Genomic DNA, 22,235 nt, shown 5'->3' with positions numbered 1-22,235 from the left:
CGCGCTATCTCAGAGTTGAGCAGCTATTTCCCATTGCTGTATTCCCATTTTGCGTAGATCATTGGCTACTGCGTCCTTCCATCTCTTTCTTGGGCGACCAACTGACCTTCTGCGATCGGGCCTTTCCCAGAATGTGACGTTCAGGAGTCTTTCGCCACTCGATCTTAGTACGTGGCCCGCCCATCTTATTCGGTTTGCTTTAATGTAGCGTACTATGTTTTCATCTCCATATCATGAGTTCATCATTGTGCCTTCTTCTCCACTCTCCTGTTGTCTCTTCTCTGCAATGCCCATAGATAGTCCACAGTATCTTTCTCTCCAGTACCAGTAATTTTGTCGTTTCCCGCTGGTTCAGTCCTTGTCTCGCTTCCATACGTTATTGTGGGACGAATTATTGTCTTGTACACTCTTATTTTTGCTGATATTGAGAGTATTTTTGAGTTAAGTACGGTCATTAATGAGTAATATGCCCTGTTTCCTGCAATGATCCTGGCTGCCAAGTCCTTTTCATATTTATTTTCAGATGTTATGATCGCTCCCAGGTATTTGAATTCTTTGACGACTTAAAAGTTGTATTCATTGATTGTTACGTTTTGTCTAAACCTTGGTCTTGGGTTCTTCGTAACCACCATGTACTTGGTCTTGTCCTCGTTGACCTTCAGACCAACTTCCTTGGCTCCGTTTTCGAATAGGGTGAAAACTTCTTTTGCATCTCTGGTGGATTATGCAATTGTGTCCACGTCATCCGCAAACGCCAATAGTATTTTTGATCCCTGGGCGGCAAATCCGTTTGTCAGCTGTGGTTGAGCTTTCCTTACTGTATGTTCCAGTGTAAAATTAAATAGCATGGGGGTGAGAGAATCTCCTTGTCTAAGCCCGGTGTCAATGAGGAATTCCTCCGACATGGTGCTGCCAATTCTGATCCGTGCGGAAGCGTTCTCTGTGCTCACCTGTGCTAATCGTACCAGCTTTCCAGGTACTCCCATTTCTACCATGGTCTCCCACAATGCTTCTCTGCTAACAGAATCGTAAGCTGTTTAAAGTCCACGAAGATTTGGTGTACATCGCGGTTGATTTCTCAGTTTTTTTCCAACGCCTGGCGTAGGACGAATATCTGGTCTATGGTCGGCCTTCCCGGTCTGAATCCACTTTGGTAGTCGCCTATTATTTCCTCTGCGTATGGAGTTAGTATTCTAGACAATATTATGGATATAATTTTGTACGTTGTATTGATTAACGATATTCCTCTATAATTCCGACATATTTGTTTGTCTCCCTTCTTGTGGATAGGTACTATATGGCTTTCATGCCAGTGTTTCGGTATTTCTTCTCTTTCCCAGACTTCTCTTATAAGATGATATATCTCAAGGTAGAGCTTTTCTTCCCCTTTTTTTAGTAGTTTTGCCTGTGTGCCTGGGCCTGGGCTTTATGGTTTTTTAGGGACGAAATTGCAGACTTTACTTCAGCTAGTGTGGGCCCTGGTATTTCAGGTTCGGCTAACTGGTACTGTCTTTGCTTCCCTGTCGTTGTGAGTTTTTCTGTATTTAGGAGTTGCTCAAAATAATTTCTCCATTGGCGGCTTATCTCCTCTTCGTCTGTGAGCAATTGTCTTTCATCGTCTTTTATAAATCTTGGGCTGTTGGTCGTGTTGCCCTTCATTGTTTTTAGGTCCTTATAAAACTGTCTAGACTGACCGGTTCTATGTTCCTCCTCCAGTTGCTGTATTCGTGCTTTTAGGTACTGTTCCTTTTTTCTTCTCAAAAGTATGCGGCCTTGAAGTCGACGAATAGGTGATGATTCCAATGTTTTCTGGAGGATCTGTCTTATTGAATGAATCTGGTCAATTGTTGATTTTTCTGGAGTAAATCCGGCCTGGTATTTTCCAACAATGCCAACTGTGTAAACTTGTAGCCTTTCGTAGAGAATATTTGCTAGTATTTTGCAAGCAGTTGTTAACAGAGTTATACCTCTGTAGTGGTCACACTGGAGCTGATCGCCTTTTTATGTAACGGGTATATCATGCCTTGAGAGCATTCACAGGACATGGTCTTATTTTGCCAGACAAGAAGTAAAAGTTTATGCAGTGCTTGTAGCAGAGAATCGCCACCATTCTTGTAGAGGTCACTACAAATTTGATCCGTTCCTGGTGCTTTATTTTTTTTAAGCTTTTTAATGGATTGGGATATTTTTCGGTAGCTTCTGTAGATTATTACGAATTATTTCCACTGGATAAATAATTATGAATGGTACGGTAGGTCATGTTAAGGACGAGACCGGAGCAGTGGTTAGTAGGGACTGAGTCATAGGTCTATCATCTGCGGCCTCCTCTGTTTTCGAAACTCCATAGATCTTTCAAAGAGCAGGAGTTTCACTCGATTAAAAAAAATCAGTGGAAAAGTTAAACATCATTTCACAAGAACAGTTCTCAGAGTAATTCCAGCAGTGGAAACGACGTTGGGAGAAGGATATACGTTTTTAACGGGTGTGCTTTGAGGACGATATAGTTGAATTGTTCAGTATATTTTTAGATAGAGTTTTTAAGTATTAGTCCTGTAACTATTTGGTCGCGTACTGTATATTCTGCATTATATGTGACGTAGATTTACAATTTGTAGAGCGATGGATGTGAACGCAGTTTTCTTTTTTAGCTTTAAGTTGCTAATAAAATGCTGTCTTTAAGATATTATTTTACCTTTTATGTCCTCTTAGCCTATATGTACTCTCAGCACGCCCATTGTCCCTACAACGCCTATAAAATCGCCGTTCAATCGTTATTAAATCAAGTCACGTTTAGTTGTTGTTCTCAGCAATATTTATTGTTAGCAACCTTGTTAGCTTATACTCTTTGTGATTCTTTAACTGTGCTTTTTTCAGTAATGTTTTAATTTGTATAAAATAATTGTTAGTTTATTTTTCCATTGGGTTTTTCTCACTTCCTTACTGAGTTAAAATCCATCTTGGAGCTTAAGTTGCTTACTAATAAAATATATTTATTGCAGCTCTTAATCCAACTTGCCAAATAGAATGTCACAAAAATTGCTCCCGTATGGTTTTTTGTCTATTCTGAATTTCTCTCTCTTACACAATTATTTTTCAGTTTCTGTCTGTAATTTTTTCAATAGACAAAACTTTCCTTCCGGATTCACTTTTCTTTATTGTTTTCTTCCTTTAGCTTTTGCCTTTGGTATAATTCGGGATTGGTAGAAGCTTTATTTTTTTTAGATGTCTGATTGTTCAGAAGCTGTTTTTCCAGATTTAATGTATCAAAAGTATCGGATCTTCGTTTAAAACTTCGCGCCAAAACATTTCAGTGTCCTCTGTGTATTGCATAAATTATATTAACACATAAATGTACTCGGGACTTCGGCGGAACTTATATTTGGCCATACATCGAATCCTCCCTTAGCAACAGTATGATTCAGAAAATTTACTCATTTCTTAGTCCTCTTCTGGAACATCTCTTTTTGTCTCGTGCCAAGGCTATAATCTTCTAGGGTTCGTCAACTCTCTGGGGCATCACTAAGACAACACTTTTTCCCTGTGACATGCAGTCCCTGGGTATGATGTTACTTATACCTCGGGATCACAGCACAAATCTCACTATGTGATGAGTCAGTTGTGGCGATTTGCCAATTAAGCATAGTATAGATGTTCATTTGTGTATGTTTATTTTGCATGTGTGTATGTGTGCGTTTTTGTTTGTGAGTCATGTTCTATCAAATTTACAGTTAATGACACAGCTGCAGTCTCTTTATCGTGTTCTTAGATTATTCGCGGATGTTTTTTTTTGGTTGTACCTTATTCACACCTGCTCTATGGTCATATATGCCCACCTGATGAGAACTTTACTTACAGTATCCGATCGCCACGTGCGAAGGCCATCCATTGTAACATGTAGAATTAATTCTTTTAGTTTAGCAAATTTTAACGAAATATTGTTTGTTTTCTTTAGGAAAGACTTAAACAATAAGTCGGTTACCAATGTTTTGCGAGTGCATTTAAAGAAGTTAAATGTCAGCAATGAAGACAATACTTGTGATAGCCAAAATGACAGTGATGAGGCCAGGTAATGCACGAAGCTTGTCATATCACACCGACTTAAAAATGCATGTTATCATAGCACAACATTATTCTTCTGCAATTGGCGCCTCTCAGATCATCCTGCATATTTTTATTTTATCTGTTGCTGCTCTAGACGGTTATATTGAAGTACATTTTAACCACTCCCTCAAATTTACTTAATTAACAGCCTTCTTCTGATACCTCTTTTCATTTTTTCTTGCATTATTAGGTTTAATAATTCATATTTGTTTTATTATTTTTCTTTGTCTTCCTCTTCTATCAGAGATTAGATATCGTTAATGCCATTCTAATCTTATTTACAGCTGTTCCTAAACAGTTCGTTTGTGGTGTAAACTCAAACCGAAATTGCTCTAAGTTTCTCCTCCAGGATATTCTTTTAAGCGAATTTTGAATTCTTTGTCCTTAGATCTTTCCTTGTATTATATTTTGTAGAAGTGTCCTTATTAGGTGTTGTCATCAATTTGCACTTCTCTCCTATTTCTCTCATTACATCGATGTTGATTTTTCTCTTGGTACATGATATCCTCAAAATCATCGTATGACACCACATTTCCATTGAAAGCATGTTTATACATTATTGTTTAAGTATCCAACTTTTCATTCCGTATATTTGATCTATTCTGTACATTTTTAATCCTTCTTATTTTCTTAAAAAAAAATTTAGCTGTTTCGATCAGTGTTCTTATTTTTATTGTTTTATTATTGTTGTGTGTTGTCCAAGTACCTAAATATTTATAGTTTTCTACTTTATCCATCTGCAATCCGTATACTTATTTTTTTAATGTTTAAGTTCATATTCACAGAAATTTTGTTTGACTAAAAATGACCATCAATCCATTGCTTAAAATCTCACTAGTTTAAACTCAAGAATTTAAAATATTCTGTCAAATTTTTTAAGTATCTTTTTATGACACCGAAATCCCTGTCACAGGGCAAGAAGGAGTGCCCTCTAATGGGAAAATAATGTTCAGTTTTATCGAAGCGCTTCATATCTGTAAGGGCCAAACATAATCTTCTTATTTTGCCCAGGACAGTTGTCACAAAAAAGTTTCAACTCTTTTATGTTAGGTGGTATGTAATTTTTTATATACAATCAAGCAAAAAGGTGCATACTTCATTAGGGCCCTTATTGGCCTGTCCTTCGTGATAAATATAGAAAAGAATTTTCTGTTTTAAGATTACGTATGCAAAATACATTAACCGTTAGTTGGGTCTTATAGAAGACTTCTTGTACAGGTATATGCGGTAAATGAACATTTTGCACGTCAAATGCGAGCCCTACCTATCGTGACACTCCTTAACAGTATCCTTTAAATTGGTATAAAACTTGGCCTTTTTTTTGTTTACCAACAATTCTGCAACAGCCACTTTTTTGAGGCATCTCCGAGTGAGGGACTTTTGATTTTTAAATTCAACTATTAAAATTTTACGCATGTTTCTATTTGACACATGCATAAATAAATAAAGTTCAAAGTAAAGTTTTAGCGAAAAAATGTATAATAATAGCTGTATTTAATTTTCGTTCCAGGATACTTGGATCTAAACATTTCGTACATAATTTTTATATTAAGCCTACTATCTAGATATTTATATTCTTTTCCCGAATAGTGACTTTCTTTTACTGGATAGCTTTGAATGTGCTGACAAATTAATATGTTTTGATCTTCTGGCATTGCCGTTTAATATTTTTGCCACGTTTATCTCTAGGAGTCAGATTATTTTTAATCAATGATTTTATTCGCTTTATTCTTTTTTCAGATACATGATGCAAATTAAAAAAAGCCTTACAATACACTTTTACTTTCAGATCTCCAACGCGAATAAAATGATCAAAATATACTTCTCTAATTTATTGTTTTCATTTTTCTGGCTTCTTTGTTTTGCTACATTTTTCTGATGTATCAGGCCTTGAAGATATATATCCTGTTCATCCTTGTTTTGCATTTTGTAGAAATTCTCAAATACTATTTGCTTTTGCTCATCGTTTAAAAAATAACGCATCTATATAACTAGGCTATTCAATATATAACTTTCTTTAACTTACCTGCAAGCACCTCCGATTTCCCTGGCAGCAACCATCTTGCTTTTATAATCCTCATACGCAGTACTACTGACTCTAGCTTTTTTGATTAAATTTCTTAGGTATTAACATCATTTCACACACCCCTCCGTCTTTTTCTAAGATTATCTGATTGAAGTGGCTCCACTTCAATTTCAGTGCTTCTATTTTCGTCCGAACTAGAAACATTGCCAGAAAAATGTGATTATATTACTCCCTGTAGTGTGAAACTGCACACAGTATCGAAGCCGGTAAATCACTGAAAATATTTCGCGACACGAGGCTTGCACTTTAAACCAAAACAGAGCGCAAGATCAAATACAGCATGACACAAATTTAAATATTTATTTCTTAAAGGGACTAAGTTAGTTTACTTAGGTCCTTTCTGCGCTAAACCATTATTTTCTCACACAGAAATGCAAGTAAGGAATGATTGAATTTAGTTCATTTCCACCAAACGGTAGGTTTTGCGTCAATAATTAATTTCGCATATTAAAAGAAAAATGGCCGAAATAGCACTTAGCCCTTTCAGAAATAATCGATTCAATTGTAAAAAAGTAGTAACTGACCAAATAAAATTAGGTTTGTTAACACAATTTGCTGCTAAACATACTTAAAAAAACATTATTATAAAAAATCCTTGGTCCAATAAATGTTTCTTTCTTTTTTGAATTCTATTAGAAAGTCTTATTAAGAAGAAGACTCTAAGAAAAAATTATTTAAACAAAAAAAATAAATTTTGGTAAATTATAAATAAAATAGAATAGTAACTAATAGAAAATTACAAATAAACCTCAATGTCATGAACGCCAACTGTCATGAATAAAACCTTAATTATTTTTACTTATTTTGTCAGTAACATGAAATATTAACCACGTTATTAACAAATCAAACTTAAAACACATTTATTTTCCATTTTTTATATATTCTATTTCTGAATTATTTTAAAGCATAAATTAATATTTACTTTTTGTAGCACACCTAAAAAAGTGTCCACAAGAAAAGTATCCACTCCAAAATCCTCGAGGAATGCTGTAAGGACTCCTCGATCTGTAAAAACTTCAAAAGCGGTTAGTAAGAGTCCAGAAAAAACTCCTAGAGCCACTCCAAGGACACCTAAAAATAGAGCCAAACTTATTAGGGAAGGGATAGTCACCCCATCTATGCAAGAGAGAAGTAAAAAAATAAAAGGCGATTCTACACCATTAATGAAGGCGAGGAGCCAGTTACACGTTTCTTATATACCTGAATCGTTGCCATGTCGAGAAAAGGAATATTGCGATATTTATAATTTTGTAGAAGGAAAATTGATTGATGGTTGTGGAGGGTAAGTTTTGTTTAATATTTAAATGTAATTGGAAAATAAATATCAGTATCAAGAGTTTCTTGGATAGAAGTGTGTAGATATTTACTTTTCGTGTCCGGATCAGTTCGTTAAATATACTGCCAATACCCCGCCACTTAAGTGGCCTTTCATTAGCTGTCAAGGAGAGTCAGTTCTTGTCTTAAGTATGTACAAACCAAGAATGTCGAGGGTTTTGTATTTCGCCACAGTAACATCTGTCATCTTATGCATTCCACCACCGCTTTAGATTTGACTTAAATTGTAACATGCTGTTTTGACCCGATTAAGGAATCTCCACACGATCTAAGATAATTGTAACCTGCAGCCAGTTCTTGTTTAGGATATATGGCACCAACTGACAAAGTTTCCTGCAAAGCTCAAAGCGGTGATGTTCAACAGTGGTTTTGTAAAGTGACAAAGTCGTGGAACTCATAAAACTTCTACCATGTTTCAATATTTTTGGTTGCCTTGTTTGATCATATCAAACTTAACAGGGCGCGGATCATCCACGCTTACCTCACAAATTCACGAACAATAAATAATACCAATCGCACACAATGAATATTCATAACCAAAAGTCCTTATTCATTCTTCAAACAATTAAAAAAACATTATTTCCAACCTTTTTTTGGGGCAAATACACACGACTTAAAAATGTTTGGAAAGATTTTTAAAATCCCCGCCCATTGTGACGTCAGACCTTAGTTAGTCCATTTGACCTTCCTACTCTCCCGAAGTAAATGTTAATTCTTTGTCTATGGGTACGGGTGGACCCAGTGGATAAAACTCATACCTGTTGTGAATTATATTCCAATTTTTTTTATTAATTCGTAGAAACTTTTGAAGTTTCATGTTATCGATGTATCAAAACTAAAAACATTTTTTTTGTAATAAAAAATATAATAAAACTTTATATTCAATTAAAATTATATATGTATTCAACTCTCAACTTCAAGCGATCAAGTCTGGTACAATACTAAAACTCTGAGATAGCGCGTTCCGAAAATAGAACCCATAATATCTAATCACCCTTCTCAGAAAAATAAACAAAACAAACATCACATACATTTGGGAACACTTCTGGGTACAGGTGAACCCATAAACAACAGATGTGTTTCTTTCATTTAAAAAAAAACCAAACTGATATTTCAAACCGCAAATACGTTAAATTGTATATAAACCTTATCTTAAGGATATCATGAAACATCACCAAATTTACGATATAATAAATATATAAACATTTGAATTTTACTACTGGGTCCAGGCGTACCCAGAGACAATACAAAGGTTAATATATTTACTAATCCTCTCTTAAGTCAAGATGTAAATGCGTAAGGATGATCGCTAATCAATTTACCCATTATTATGGAGGCGATACAATATATCCATACCATTTTTATTTAATACTAGCTGACTGAGTTGAAATTCGTATCGTCTTAAAATTAAATAGCGTATCAAAGTTCAATAAGCTCCTCTTTCGAGTCTATTAAGTAACAGAAATCTCTGGGCAATGAAATAAATCCGGTCGAGGTGTCAATAGCGCCTTTACCATTTCCAATATCTGCAATAACAGCTGCTTCGAAAAAACAATTGCACTTTGATCTTGTTGCAAAAACACTCGCATGTATTTTGTCAATTGGAGCGTCTTTACACGTCGCCACAAATTGGATGATGTTAGGCATGAGTTTAGTTCCTTCGCAGCAGTTAATTGAGGAATAAATATTAAATAAGGAACAGTCTGAAAATAAAATCATGGCTGCACCAAAAATGTTTTTGATTTTCACGAATATCTTTCAAAGTTCTGCCCAGTCCCTATAATGACCTTTTGTGGGTCGATGTACATTCATCCCAAACGATTAATTTGCATACCTGTAAAATCTTCGACATTGATTATTTTTGGCGATATTGCAATCTGGTGTTTCATTAATTTATATGTTTAATGGTAATTTAAAGTCAAAATTTGCAATTCGTTTGCCTTCCAATAAAGTTGCAGATATTCCAGGTGAAGCAAAAGCTAAAGCTAGAGCAAATGGAAGATGTGATTTTATTATATTTTATTTTATTGTATTCTATTTTATTCTATTTTATACCATTTTATTACATTTTAATTTATTTTATTCTATTTTATTTTTATTCCACTTATTCCATTTTATTTTTATTTATTTTATTTTAATTTAATATAATTTAATTTAACCTAATTTAATTTAATTTTACTCTTTTCACTCTCTTTTATCCTATTTTATTTTATTTTAATTTTATTTTAATTTTATTTAATATTATTTTATTTTGTTTTGCTCGATTTTACCGCCTTATTGACATATCTTCCCATCTGATATGTTGAAACTTCATCATTTATATTGGAGCCGCAATATTAAATATTTACAGCAATGTTGTTATGTCAATCTATTAATACTGACATTAGAGAGTTATTGAAACTGTGAGATGTACAGTTCCCGTCATATAAAACTTGTACACTTTTTTTCCCAATATAAACCTGTGTTCAGACTGGTTCAGACTTGACACGATGGTTCGTGTATCAATTCATTGTTGCGATTACAGATAACGGAACTGCACTAAATCTAAATAAACAAAAATGTTTAAAGTTTTTATATAGGTATTGTTATTACCATTAACAACAAAAAACCGTATTTAATAAGTTTAATTAGCAGGAAGAGGGTTGAGTTAATTCCCAAAATGTCTAAAGGATATTTAAACATAGGGTATTGGCACAGGCAAAATTGGAATGCATCTACTGTGTGTCTGTCGCACAGCCCTCCTTTTAGCTGATTTGATACAATATTTTCGTTGAACTGGCAACGTTTCCCTAGAAATTAGAATGACATATGTGACAAGATCAACTTACACAACTTGAAAAACACGATTTTCGGTTATAAGAGTTGTACCAGTTTTTTATGACGCGAACGGTACTACCGTTTCTTCACGTAATTTGACAGGTTACGTCATAATGAGGCATCTTTAAATAAAAGTTCTTGGGTTTGTATTTAATTTAAATACATTTTATTTTATTAAAGCACAGTAATAATGGACGCACAACTGCGTATGCGTATATGTCAAAATAAAGGTGCTTTTATGAAATGATGACATAAAATACGTCTTACATAACTCTTTATTTATTTTGTTAATCATAGCTTCCTTTGTTAGTCATAATATGGCGCCGTCTATTAGTTATATTGCAATTTAAAATGACAGAAAAACTGTTTTTAAGGTCTTTCCATACAATTTTTTGAAAATTTTCTTTTACACAAACCTTCTCCTGATAATAACAAACACAACAAATAGAGAATTATCTAATTTAGTGCAGTCGTTCTGAAGCGATGCTCGTACAAACATTCATGTTCATATATTTCCTAGAATGCTGGTTGTTTAGGTAGTAAGAGCACACTTGGGTTTTTGAAGGTTTTCATTTTATAACTTTATTGTTATACTTATCTGTTAGCTCTTCTAGTGCAGCCGACAATTTCTTTTCTATTTCTTCAAAAACATTTTTCCTGGGCTACCAATGCCTTATCAGTATATGTATATAAAACACATCTTTCCGGGGTGCCTTGGTAAGTCGTTTGTATAGATGTTATTAAAGAGAAATGCCAATACACTCCTCTAAGGTAGACTATTTTTTGATACATCCAGCAACTTTTCGTAAACTGCAAAGGTAACGTAAAACCAACGATTTTGAAGAATGCATTTTAACGAGCACATAGATCTGAAATCCCTGGTCATATTATATACTAACACCAATAATTTTGGTAACTAACAGTCATATTTCACTGTCATATGCACCAGTTAAGTCAACATAAATCACACTAGTCATTTTCTTTCGTTGGATATACAAGGTATAATATTTGACCCAATGCAAAATTTCCTAGTTCTAAATCCAACTTGTTCAGGTATCAGTTTCTTGTCAATGGTGACAGAGATTCGATTGAGTATCATTCGTTCAAAAACCTCAAAAAGGTGGGGTGGCACAGTAACGAAACTGCTCAAAAGTTTTTAGCTTCGGTTGACACTTTGCCTGGCTTCAATAGTGCCACTACTCTGAATTTTCATCGTAGCTCAGGTATTTTAAAGTTTTTGACACATGAGTTTCTCACGATCAATATATTTCTTTCCTAAAGTTCTTGATCTGTTGGGTTCTGATCTTGGAATTGAAGTAGAAATAAAATGAATTAAAGAAATTTGTTTCGGAAGATAGAGGTATTTTAAAATATTTTAACCTGATCTACATAGTTCTAAGATACACAATTGTATCTATTTTCTTTCATCTTAATTAGATGGCACTACCTAACGATACCACTCTTGTCAAGTGAGAAATTTACTTAAGTACCTGCTTCCCTCTTCTAGTTTGTCTTCGATTCTGGGTTTTCCTGATGAATTCTCAACAAAGACGAAACATATCATGTCATGGTCGAAAACAGACTTTTAGAAAGAAAATACAGGCATTCATGCTTTCTGGTGCATAATATGCTGCCCTCTATTTGTTTCGGAAGACGAGCTAAAATATCCTGTTATGTTTGTGCACGTGTTGTTAAGAGGAACATGTAAAATTGCAAGTCCTTCCAGACAGCAGTTCATTGTAGACAGTCGTTTGAAGCAGTTGAACGCGTGATGTTGAAAATGGAAGAAATGTAGTATCAGTCATAAAATTCTTTGTAAAAGAAGGTTTAACACCGACCCAAATTAATTTGCATTTTGTAAATATGTATAGTTTTCACTCTCAATTTTCACCATGAAGAAATGAGTAGTCGAGTTAAACGTGGACGTGAAAAGATGATCCCCGTAAAAGACGTTCCACAATTACAATCACACCGGAGATCATCGACTTCGAACGTGTCGGTCACATCTTGTGAATCAGATCACATTTTGAAATAGAATCATCAATATACTGTTATGTCTTTATTAATTCTAATTTATTGTCCTTATTTTAATTTACTAAAACACGATAATTTATATCAATTTATTAAACCACTGTACAACAATTTATTTGACTAATAATTACATAATTTATCTATACGGACGTTACATTTGAAACGCGTCGCGATCTTCTTTTCTGACTGCCTGTTTTCTCCAAAAAGGTCCTGTTATATACCCAATACCGTTAGAATAGAAAAGTCGATGGCGTTCTCGACTAGACAGAGCGGCGAATGGTCTCAAAACTGGTATTTTTAGATCGGCTCGTCTCCAGAAAGTTCGATTGTTGTTTTTATAGCGAAGGGGGGCCCATCGTGTGTCAGGTAGGTATTACCTAGAAAATACGTGAATGAATGAGAATATTAGTAATAAATATGTTTACGGTTTTGGGTCAGAATTTATCGTAACAATACAAACGAAACCAACCAACATATATAATTCTATGCAATATATAGAAGACGGTTCTACAGTTCCAAAGCAGAAAGGACAGGAAATAATACGCTCTCTCTACAAAACTGAAAATATTCTTTCAATGAAGAAGTCATTACGGCATACATTAATATATGAGTACTTTGCAGCACTTCAAGAGGAACACTACAAAAAGGGGAAACTTTGAAAGTATTAATTGTCGTTTTCACTATTAGACCAATAACTATTCAGACCAGTTTCTTATATTTAAATTTTATAATATTTTAACTGTATATTGTATTTGTTGCAGGTGTATGTATATCTCTGGAGTACCTGGTACTGGTAAAACGGCGACTGTAACTTCGGTAATGCGACAACTAGAATCTAATAAAGATGTTCCCAAATTTACATTTATCAACGTTAATGGAATGCGTCTAACAGAACCTAGACAAGCTTATGTTGAGGTATTAACGATTTATTAATAAAATTATGTGAAAAGTCTTACCATCAAAATCTCTTATCAGAATTTTCATCTACAAACTTTATCATTTATATTATTCAGCTATATGTTTTTCTTTTCCTTTGACATTGGAAATAAATTAATTCCTCCTATTGAATTGATAAATTTATTTAGCTATATAATGTCACTTATTTTATATATTTAAACAAATATACTCTTTGGTAAATTATATTTTTTTGTAATAAATTAATTATTTTTAGATTTTGAAGCAACTTACAGGAAAAACAGTTTCATGGGAACAAGCTCAAAATAGTTTAGAGGAAATATTTGTTAAGTCTAAAAAGAAAGAACCTATAGTTATGTTAATAGATGAGGTAAGAACTGTTTTATACTCGTCTTAAGATATATGATTTCTTACAGTATCAGGATTGTGTCTACGAAATGAACATTAAGCAAATAAAAAGAAATTGAAGGCAGGTGGAACTTTGGACAGAGTAATATTTAAGATGAAAAGACGCGAGGGCGAGAGAGTATTTGCGGTAACTGAGTATCTGAGTAACTGCTTTTTTAAAATAGTGCAACTTCCAACTTCAAATTCCACTGGCATATGAAGATTAACAATTTATTGCAGGTGGCAGTCTCAGAAGGTTAATATTAATTATTCACCAGTTTGTGCGAATCATAGTAAATGTGATGGCAAAAATAATTCTTCTTCTTCCTCTTTATAAGCAATTCTGCTTGTTCATTTGCGGATTAATACCTCTGTGGAAGGGTCTCACTCCACATCTTTTGCGCGGTCGTCCGGTACTTCTTCTGCCGATTGGTGACTTATCTCTTGCTATTTTGACGACGCAGGTCTCCTCCATTCTGCTTATGTGGTTATTCCATTCTTTTTTTCTATTTTGTGTCCATTCATGTATACATTGTACGTTACTTTTTCTTTTAATATCTTTACTTCTCTTTCGATCCCTCAGCGTATTTCCAGTAATACTTCTCTCTTCCAGTAGTACTCTCATCTCTGCCGTTTCCAGTAGCTTTTGCGTTATGGCTGTGTCGGTTCTTGTTTCTGAGGCATATGTCATTATTGGCAACAAAAAATTAGTCAAAATTAGTTTGCAAATAATAATTAGTTTTATTAAAAAAAAAATAAAGAAGAGCCAAGAGGGTTAGATTATAAATATATGACCTTACCAGAAATGCGAATGAAAAAGAAGGTCCCATCATGTTTCAATAATTTCCCACAACTTCACGCTTTCTGTAAGTAAGTAATCATGCAGTGAGCACGTGAAGGTTGGAATAAATTCGTTAAACGTTTAGTTTAGCCGTTGTGTATCGATAACAATCAGATAGGTTGATTTTATTTTTCAGTTTTGCTGAACTCATATTTTTTTATGACGTCCTCACTGTTTAAGTTATGACGTCATTATCATTTTTTTAAACGGTAATACCTTATTTTGACACTATTATCGAAATCATCATCCAGCCTCAAGAGTCCACTGCTGAACATAGGCCTCTTCCTCATGTTTCCAACACCGTCTATCTTGCGCCGCTCTTATCCAGTTTTTATTGAGTCTTCTTAAATCGTCAGTCCATCTTGTAGGTGGTCAACCGACGCTTCTCTTGTCTTCCCTTGGCCTCCATTCCAATAACCTCTTTGTCCATCTCCCATCTGTCATTCTGGCTATGTGTCCTGCCCATCTTCATTTTAGTCTGGCTATCTTCTCGATGATGTCAGTCACTCCGGTTCTTCTCCTGATGTCTTCGTTGGTTATTCTGTCTCGCAGAGTTATTCCTAACATGGACCGCTCCATTCTTCTCTGCGTGACTCTCAGTTTGGTAGCTGCTGCTTTTGTTAAGGTAAGTGTTTCTGCTCCGTACGTCAAGACTGGGAGGACGCACTGGTCAAATACCTTTCTCTTTAGGCATGCGGGCAGCTCACTTTTAAAAGTTTCTCTCAGTTTTCCAAATGCTGCCCACCCAAGGCCGATTCTTCTCTTCAGTTCATGAGTCTGGTTATCCCTGCCAATCATAATTTCATGTCCCAGGTATTTATATCTATCTACGAGTTCTATTTCTTTCTCACCAATACTGATGTTCTGGTTGGGTACCAAATTGGTCATGATTTTTGTTTTTGAGATATTTATATTTAAACCTACATTTTCTGTAGCCACAACGAGTTCCTGTACCATCTCTCTTGCCAAACCTAGATCTTCAGCTATCAAGTATATCATCGGCGAAACGTAAGTTGTTTAGATATTCTCCATCTATTTTTATTCCCTTTGTCATCCAATCCAAATTTTTAAAAGCATGTTCTAGCACCGTATTAAAAAGTTTAGGTGACATTGGGTCTCCTTGTCGAAAAAAGCGCATCTATTTGTATTCAAATGTCATATTTTTTCTTATGTCGCTTATGTCACAGATTATATTACACATATTTGAGAAATAAAACATATTTTGCTCATATCTGAACATAATTTATAAAAATATAAACAGGACTAAATAACCATACAAACTATTAAATTAAATCCTCAAATTGCAAACCATTTGCCTCTTGACAATATGCAAGACGATGTTTGTACCTCTTGGAAAACATTATTAATGGTATCAGAATTAATTAAATTAGTTTCAGTCCTAATTCTCTCTAAGTTCATCAATATTATTAGGTCTGTTAACGTAAACTTTAGACTTAAGGTATTCCCATAAGAAAAACTCTAGTGGAGATAGATCAGGAGATCTAGCTGGCCACTCTAAAAAATCTCTCGTCTGCGAATTCATTTATTAAGAAAAATATTATTTAGGTATTCCCGTACATATCGTGCGTGATGCGGTGGTGCTCCATCTTGCTGGTACGAATTGTCCGATAGCTGGAGATTTTGATGGTTTGGGTATAGAGCTGCAAGTTCGAGAATTATTCGCTGAGGAAGTAAATCAAAATACTGGTCACCGCTCAATGAACCGCCAATAAAAATGAGCCCACAATTTTATTACCAACTATTCGCGCCCCACACGTTAACTGTCTGTGGATACTTATATGGGTGCCATTTGTTCTCTTTTAGAGACTTTAAAACAGACGTTTGGCATATCGATTGTTTCAATGCAGTTTGACAGGTAGATTTATGAGGATTTTCTTGCACTGATAATATTACATCCAATTGTGAATGTTGCTTAAGGCCTAACGGCCTTATGTCTATTTATTAGCGACATTGCCAAAATTTTGCTTCGACTTTGCTCATCGTCGATTGTGCAATAGGTGTATCGGGATATTTATTGTTAAATAAGTTAAGCTTATGTACTCTGAGATAGCGCGATTAAAATCTCTGCGTTGCATATCGCTTAAACGGTCCATGATCTCGATAACTTTTTTAAAACACAGTTATTGTTTGATAGCTAACTATTATTTTGAAGTCGAATTAGTGCAATTTAGTCTTAATGAGACAAGTTTTCATCTACTACAAGATTTAGTGTCTAAATAAGGTATTACCATTAAAAAGATTATAGTGACGTCATAACTCGAACAGTGATGACTTCATCAAAAATATGAGTCCAGCAAAAAATGCTTAACTGAAAAATAAAATCGACCTGAGCTTTTTTTGCCCAATTGCCAAATCAAGCGTTTAACGAATTTATTCCAACCTTTACGTGCTCACTGTACTATATTATTAAATGTGAGTTTGGTTTGGTTTGTGTTTATGGTATCAAATGTTATATGGTGCAGAAACCTGGTCAGTAAAAGTTATAATATTAAACCGCATTGGTTTACAAAGATTACAGTGTATAGATTCAAATATGTTTATGAGTGGTACGGTTATATACAGTGTATTGGTTCTCGCGAAATATCAGGTATATCAGGCAGATAAATTTACGTAGTGTATCCAATATTTATTTACTCATTGTTTTATATAATTTACTTAACCAGTAAAGTTCTTGAATAATTTCAGTTGGACATTTTATGCACCAAACGTCAAGACGTGGTATACAATCTCCTAGACTGGCCTACTAAAGCTAAAAATCAATTAGTTGTGATTTCAATAGCAATACAATGGACTTACCTGAAAGGTTATTGATGAATAGAGTGACTAGTCGCCTAGGATTGACTAGGCTAACATTTCAAGCGTATACTTTTAAACAACTGCAAGAAATAGTCACTAAACGGTTATTCGGAACTGATAGTTTTAATCCAGACGCTGTACAATTTGTTGCAAGGTAAGGTGTTTTTAGTTGTTCTGTAATATTACATCGTTGTGGATCCGCGTTCTTTTCAATATATTGGCATTTGTGGCTCGATCTACCCAAATCATTGTCAATATTATTCTAGGTTTAAAAGCTTCCAATCTGTTTGGTTACATACATTGTTCATGTTTCCATACAATAGAATACCATAGAATAACACGTAGCATCTCAGTAGACTTATTTTTAGCACATTGTGAACCACATCATCATAATATTAATCACCAAGGAATGTTACCCTGTAGTTTTCCTGGTCTCTAATATGATCCAACACTAATATAATAAATAAGAACTAAGCACTGAACCCTGATTCAATCCTAATTTCACATAAAATTTATCAGTCTCGAGTTAACAGAGTTGTATTAAAAACGGATGGAACAAAAGAATCAGAAATTCAAAGAAGAATAGTAACAGGAAACAAAACTTACTTTTCACTCACCCATGTGTCCAGCTCCAAAAACACAAAGTGGAGATCGAAAATCAGGGTCTACAAAACTATTTATCAGACCAATAGTATGTTACGGATGCGAGACATGGGTGATGACAGAAAATGAAAACTGGAAGTCTTCGAAAGAAAAGTCCTAAGGAAGATATTAACGTAGTATGGAGATAAAGGTACAACCATGAACTCTACCAACTGTTCAAAGAGACACCGATCTCAGAATTCGTTAAACTTCAGAGATTTCGATGGGCTGGTTATGTAGTGAGAGTGGAGACCGAAAGGTTGGCAAAAGAGTCTTAGGTAGCAAAATGTAGGGCAGAAGACTAAAAGGAAGGTCACGGAAAAGGTGAGAGGATGAAGTGGCAGCGGACGCGCAAAATTTGCTAGACGTGAGAACCTGGAGAAGGTCGACGCGGGACCGGCAAGGTTGGAGGCATAGTTTGAAGGAGGCCAAGGCTCGATTTGGGCTGTATCGTCAGTGGAGAGAGAGAGGGTGTCAAGTTAATCGTAGAGTTTTATACGCTTCTGGTTGAGCTTTTGTTACTGCTACTTTCGTTTTCTATATTGGAGATCTTTGTCATGATCTTTGACTTATTTTATGGTTTTCTCAGAATCACGCATCGTCTATTATATCATATTAACCCTTTACCGCATCATGTGCCATAAATAGCACAAACCAAAAAAAAATTTTTTTAATGTTTTAATTCAATTTTTGTCTTAGCTGCATGGCAGCCCTGACACGTCCTAATAGTGTACCCGATATATGCGGCATAGTTCTGACTTCTGACGGCGAGATAGGCAGCCGTGCGCAGTTTCAAGTTCATTCTTGTTGAAATTCTGAACCACGTGAAACAGCTCCTGGAAGTTAGAGGTTATTTTTCATAGTAAAAACGTTTTTTACGGCGAGAAAAAATTGAAATTTATTGTATTGCTGATATTAGGTATCCTCTTAGGTAAGTACTAAAATTAAGAATGTTTAAAGTCTCCCGAAAACCCCAAAAGGGTTTGTGCTATATATGGCACACTATGAAGTTATGGACTGTTTTTGTAGATTTGGATTCGAAACTCTTTTATGGTCCAATGAATGTAGTTAGAATTCCAAATAGTACTAATAGTGAAAAATCAGATCTCTCCGATAAAGATGTCACAAATGAGATTGTGTCAAGATAGTGACAATGAGGAGCGTGAAAATTTTTCCAAGCAATGTCAAGGAACTGTCATTTCTGCCACATCCTCAGATTCCTCAGATGAGGATATCCCTTTGTCTGAAAGACTACGATATATAAGGAAGAAATCTCATAATTGGGTGAAAGGTAATCTGAGAAGATCAGAAAATGATGCAAAATTTACTGGTTCTGAAAATTTACCTTCTTCGATTTTACAATTAGAAACTCCGGCCAATTTTTAAGTTTCTCTTTCCTGATAGTCTTGTAGAGCATATCACAGACCAATCAAATTTATACTCAGTGCAACAACGTCCAGATAAACCAGCTAATATAAAAAAATATGACATAGAACAATTTATAGGAATTACTATTTACATGTCGATAATTCAACTTCCATCAACAAGACACTATTGGAATGCCAATATTGGCCACCGAACAGTTAGCGATGTGATGAGCTGTAACAGATTCGAAGAAATAAAACGTTTCTTGCATTTCAATAACAATGATGACATGATTGAAAATGATCAGCCTGGACATGACATATTATTCAAAATTAGACCTGTTCTGGGCCAAATCAAAGAACGACTACTTATGGTTCCGAAAGAAGAATTTCTAGCTGTAGACGAACAGATTATACCAACAAATGCGCGAAGCCAGCTAAAGCAGTATAACCCAAAAAACCACATAAGTGGGGCTTCAAAAACTTTGTGTTGAGTGGTATTTCGGGATTCAGCTATGACTTTAATTTGTTTGCTGGTTCCCAGAGTAATATTGTACCTCTAGGAGCACCAAATCTTAGTATGAGCAGCAAAGTGGTTGTCAAATTAGCAGATTCGATACCAAAACATCAATATTACAAGTTGTTTTTGACAATTGGTTCACCAGCATACCTCTTATGATATATTTGACCAAAGAGGGCATTTTACCTTTGGGAACAGTAAGACTTAATCGTGTTTCTGGAGTTGTGATGCCAGCTGAGAAAGAAATGAATAAGGTAGGGAAATGAATAAGTCATATGGTAGAGAAAATAGCCAATATAGACAATCTGGATGTCAGTGTAGTGTCCTGGTTTGATAATAAAATCGTTACTACAATGTCAACATATGCTGGAAGTGAACCAAAGGGAGAAAAAAGAAGATTTTTCAAACAAGAAAGTATATATAAAATGAACCTTGTCCCAACAGTGTCCTAATCTACAACAATTACATGGGAGGTGTAGATCTCCTTGATTCCATGTTAGGATTTTATCGTATAAAAATCAAGTCGAAGAAATATTATTTACGAATATTTTTTCATTTCATTGACATGACAACCGTGAACTGTTGATTATTAGCCAAAAGAAGAAGAAATTTGATTTACCCCTTTTGGATACCAAACTAGCAATAGCCGATGCTCTTTGTAAAGCCGGAAAACTAATTAAACAGAACAGAGTAGGAAGACCGTCAAGTAGTAGCATTCAGCAGATGTACGAGAACAAACGAAAAAAGGGACCCACTAAAGAAATACCCAAAGAAGACATCCGTAAAGATGGGCTTGATCATTTTCCCTATTGGGATGAGAGCACTAGGTCAAGATGCAAATTTCCAGGCTGTACAGGGAAAACATATATAGTGTGCACAAAATGCACAATACCGTTGTGTATTAATAAAGAAAGACTGTTATTTGCAGTTTCATACTGTATAGTGTATACTGTAGCTTCAAAATAGTTTGAGTTTAATATTACATTATTGCATGATGTTCCATATTTGGCACCAAAAATTTTTTTTTGTTAATAAAGTTTTCCTCGTAGCTAGATTTTTTTCAATATTTTTACGTAAACATAGAATTAAAATTCTTATCTGGGAATTTATTTTTGACAAAAACAAAAATTCATTCGGTAAAGGGTTAACATATGTTTTTTATACCCAAATTTTACCATTGGCAACCTTATAATAAACATTTGATCCCTTTATATTTCTAATGCTCTAGTTATATTGAATATTTCTGTTTCTTCACGGAATCTTCATTTAATTATTATCATTCCTATTTTAATAGTGGCAGCTAAATAGTTGAATGTGACTAAATAGTTTTATTATTGCGGTTTTATAATAAAATCGTGTACCTATGTTTTTTTTACAGAAAAGTTGCATCAGTATCAGGTGACGCTCGTAGAGCTTTAGATATTTGTAGAAGAGCTGCTGAGATTGCTGAATCTGAAGGGAAATCGCAGTTAGTAACAATGACACATGTAAACGAAGCATTAAATGCCATGATTACGCAACCGAAAGTATTAGCCATAAAACATTGTTCAAAGTTGGAGCAGCTCATTATGCAGTCCATAGTAGCCGAGGTAAATATTTTCTCTAGTTATACGTACAGTTTTTTTAATAACGCAAAAAAGTTTTTTGACCAATATCAGATCGCGGTAGATGGAATAATGTATATAAATGCATCACAGTGAAATTGGCACTTTTGTAGTGAACTAAGAAATCGTAAGAGTATAATTAGTGTTTTTCTTTATTACAAATAATAACGATAGAGGGCGCTGCTAAATCTTGTCGAACTTATCCAGCTGTAACTAACGTAATTTTTACCCGAAGTGTATGGGACTCGTTGGAATTGCTATTTATTGGACATTTGCAGGATTCAATTAACCAGTAATGTTTAATGCCTTCCCTAGATGACTTTATCACCAAATGCATAAATTTTTAAACATTTTCTTAAAAAAATTAAATGAAAAGTTGAATGTTTGTATCATTACTTTTAAAGGTCTAAAAGGACTGAAAAATTGGCGGTGTATTGATATCTTTATTCATTTTGAGGATAGAAATAATGGCAAAAACGAATTAAGGGATATATATCTAGCTTGAACATTAAAAAACAGATAACTGCACCACTATAGAATAAATTTGTGCACAAATAACGACGAAAAACAGATATGAGTACGTATTCCACTCCTAGTTGAGTAATATTATTGGATTTTTTTCCAACTCCCATTTGAATTTTTGGTGCAAATGTAAAAAATTGAAAGGAAACAGCATTTTGATTTTCGTCACTTTGTGAATAGATTTCAATTTAAAATGGATGAAAACGCAAAATATGCGTTTTATCACTTTTTTATTATACTCTGAGATAGCGCG

The 22,235-nt window shown here is 34.5% G+C and overlaps 1 protein-coding gene across 1 annotated transcript; it reads left to right on the top strand.

Annotated features, from left to right (window-relative positions):
* Positions 1-2,258: 2,258 nt before the first annotated feature.
* Positions 2,259-21,445, top strand: LOC140431892 (origin recognition complex subunit 1-like; the record flags this gene model as incomplete). Its single annotated transcript, XM_072519764.1, is given in 8 exon segments — positions 2,259-2,284; positions 3,953-4,066; positions 7,119-7,469; positions 13,132-13,285; positions 13,542-13,655; positions 17,220-17,310; positions 17,313-17,484; positions 21,235-21,445. Coding segments are annotated over 8 exon segments (1,233 nt in total), but the record flags the coding sequence as incomplete, so codon positions are not given.
* Between the last annotated feature and the right edge of the window lie 790 nt (positions 21,446-22,235).

Source organism: Diabrotica undecimpunctata, unplaced genomic scaffold (genome assembly GCF_040954645.1).
Source record: "Diabrotica undecimpunctata isolate CICGRU unplaced genomic scaffold, icDiaUnde3 ctg00000946.1, whole genome shotgun sequence".
NCBI lineage: Eukaryota > Metazoa > Arthropoda > Insecta > Coleoptera > Chrysomelidae > Diabrotica > Diabrotica undecimpunctata.
This window is presented reverse-complemented; position numbering and strand designations above follow the sequence as displayed.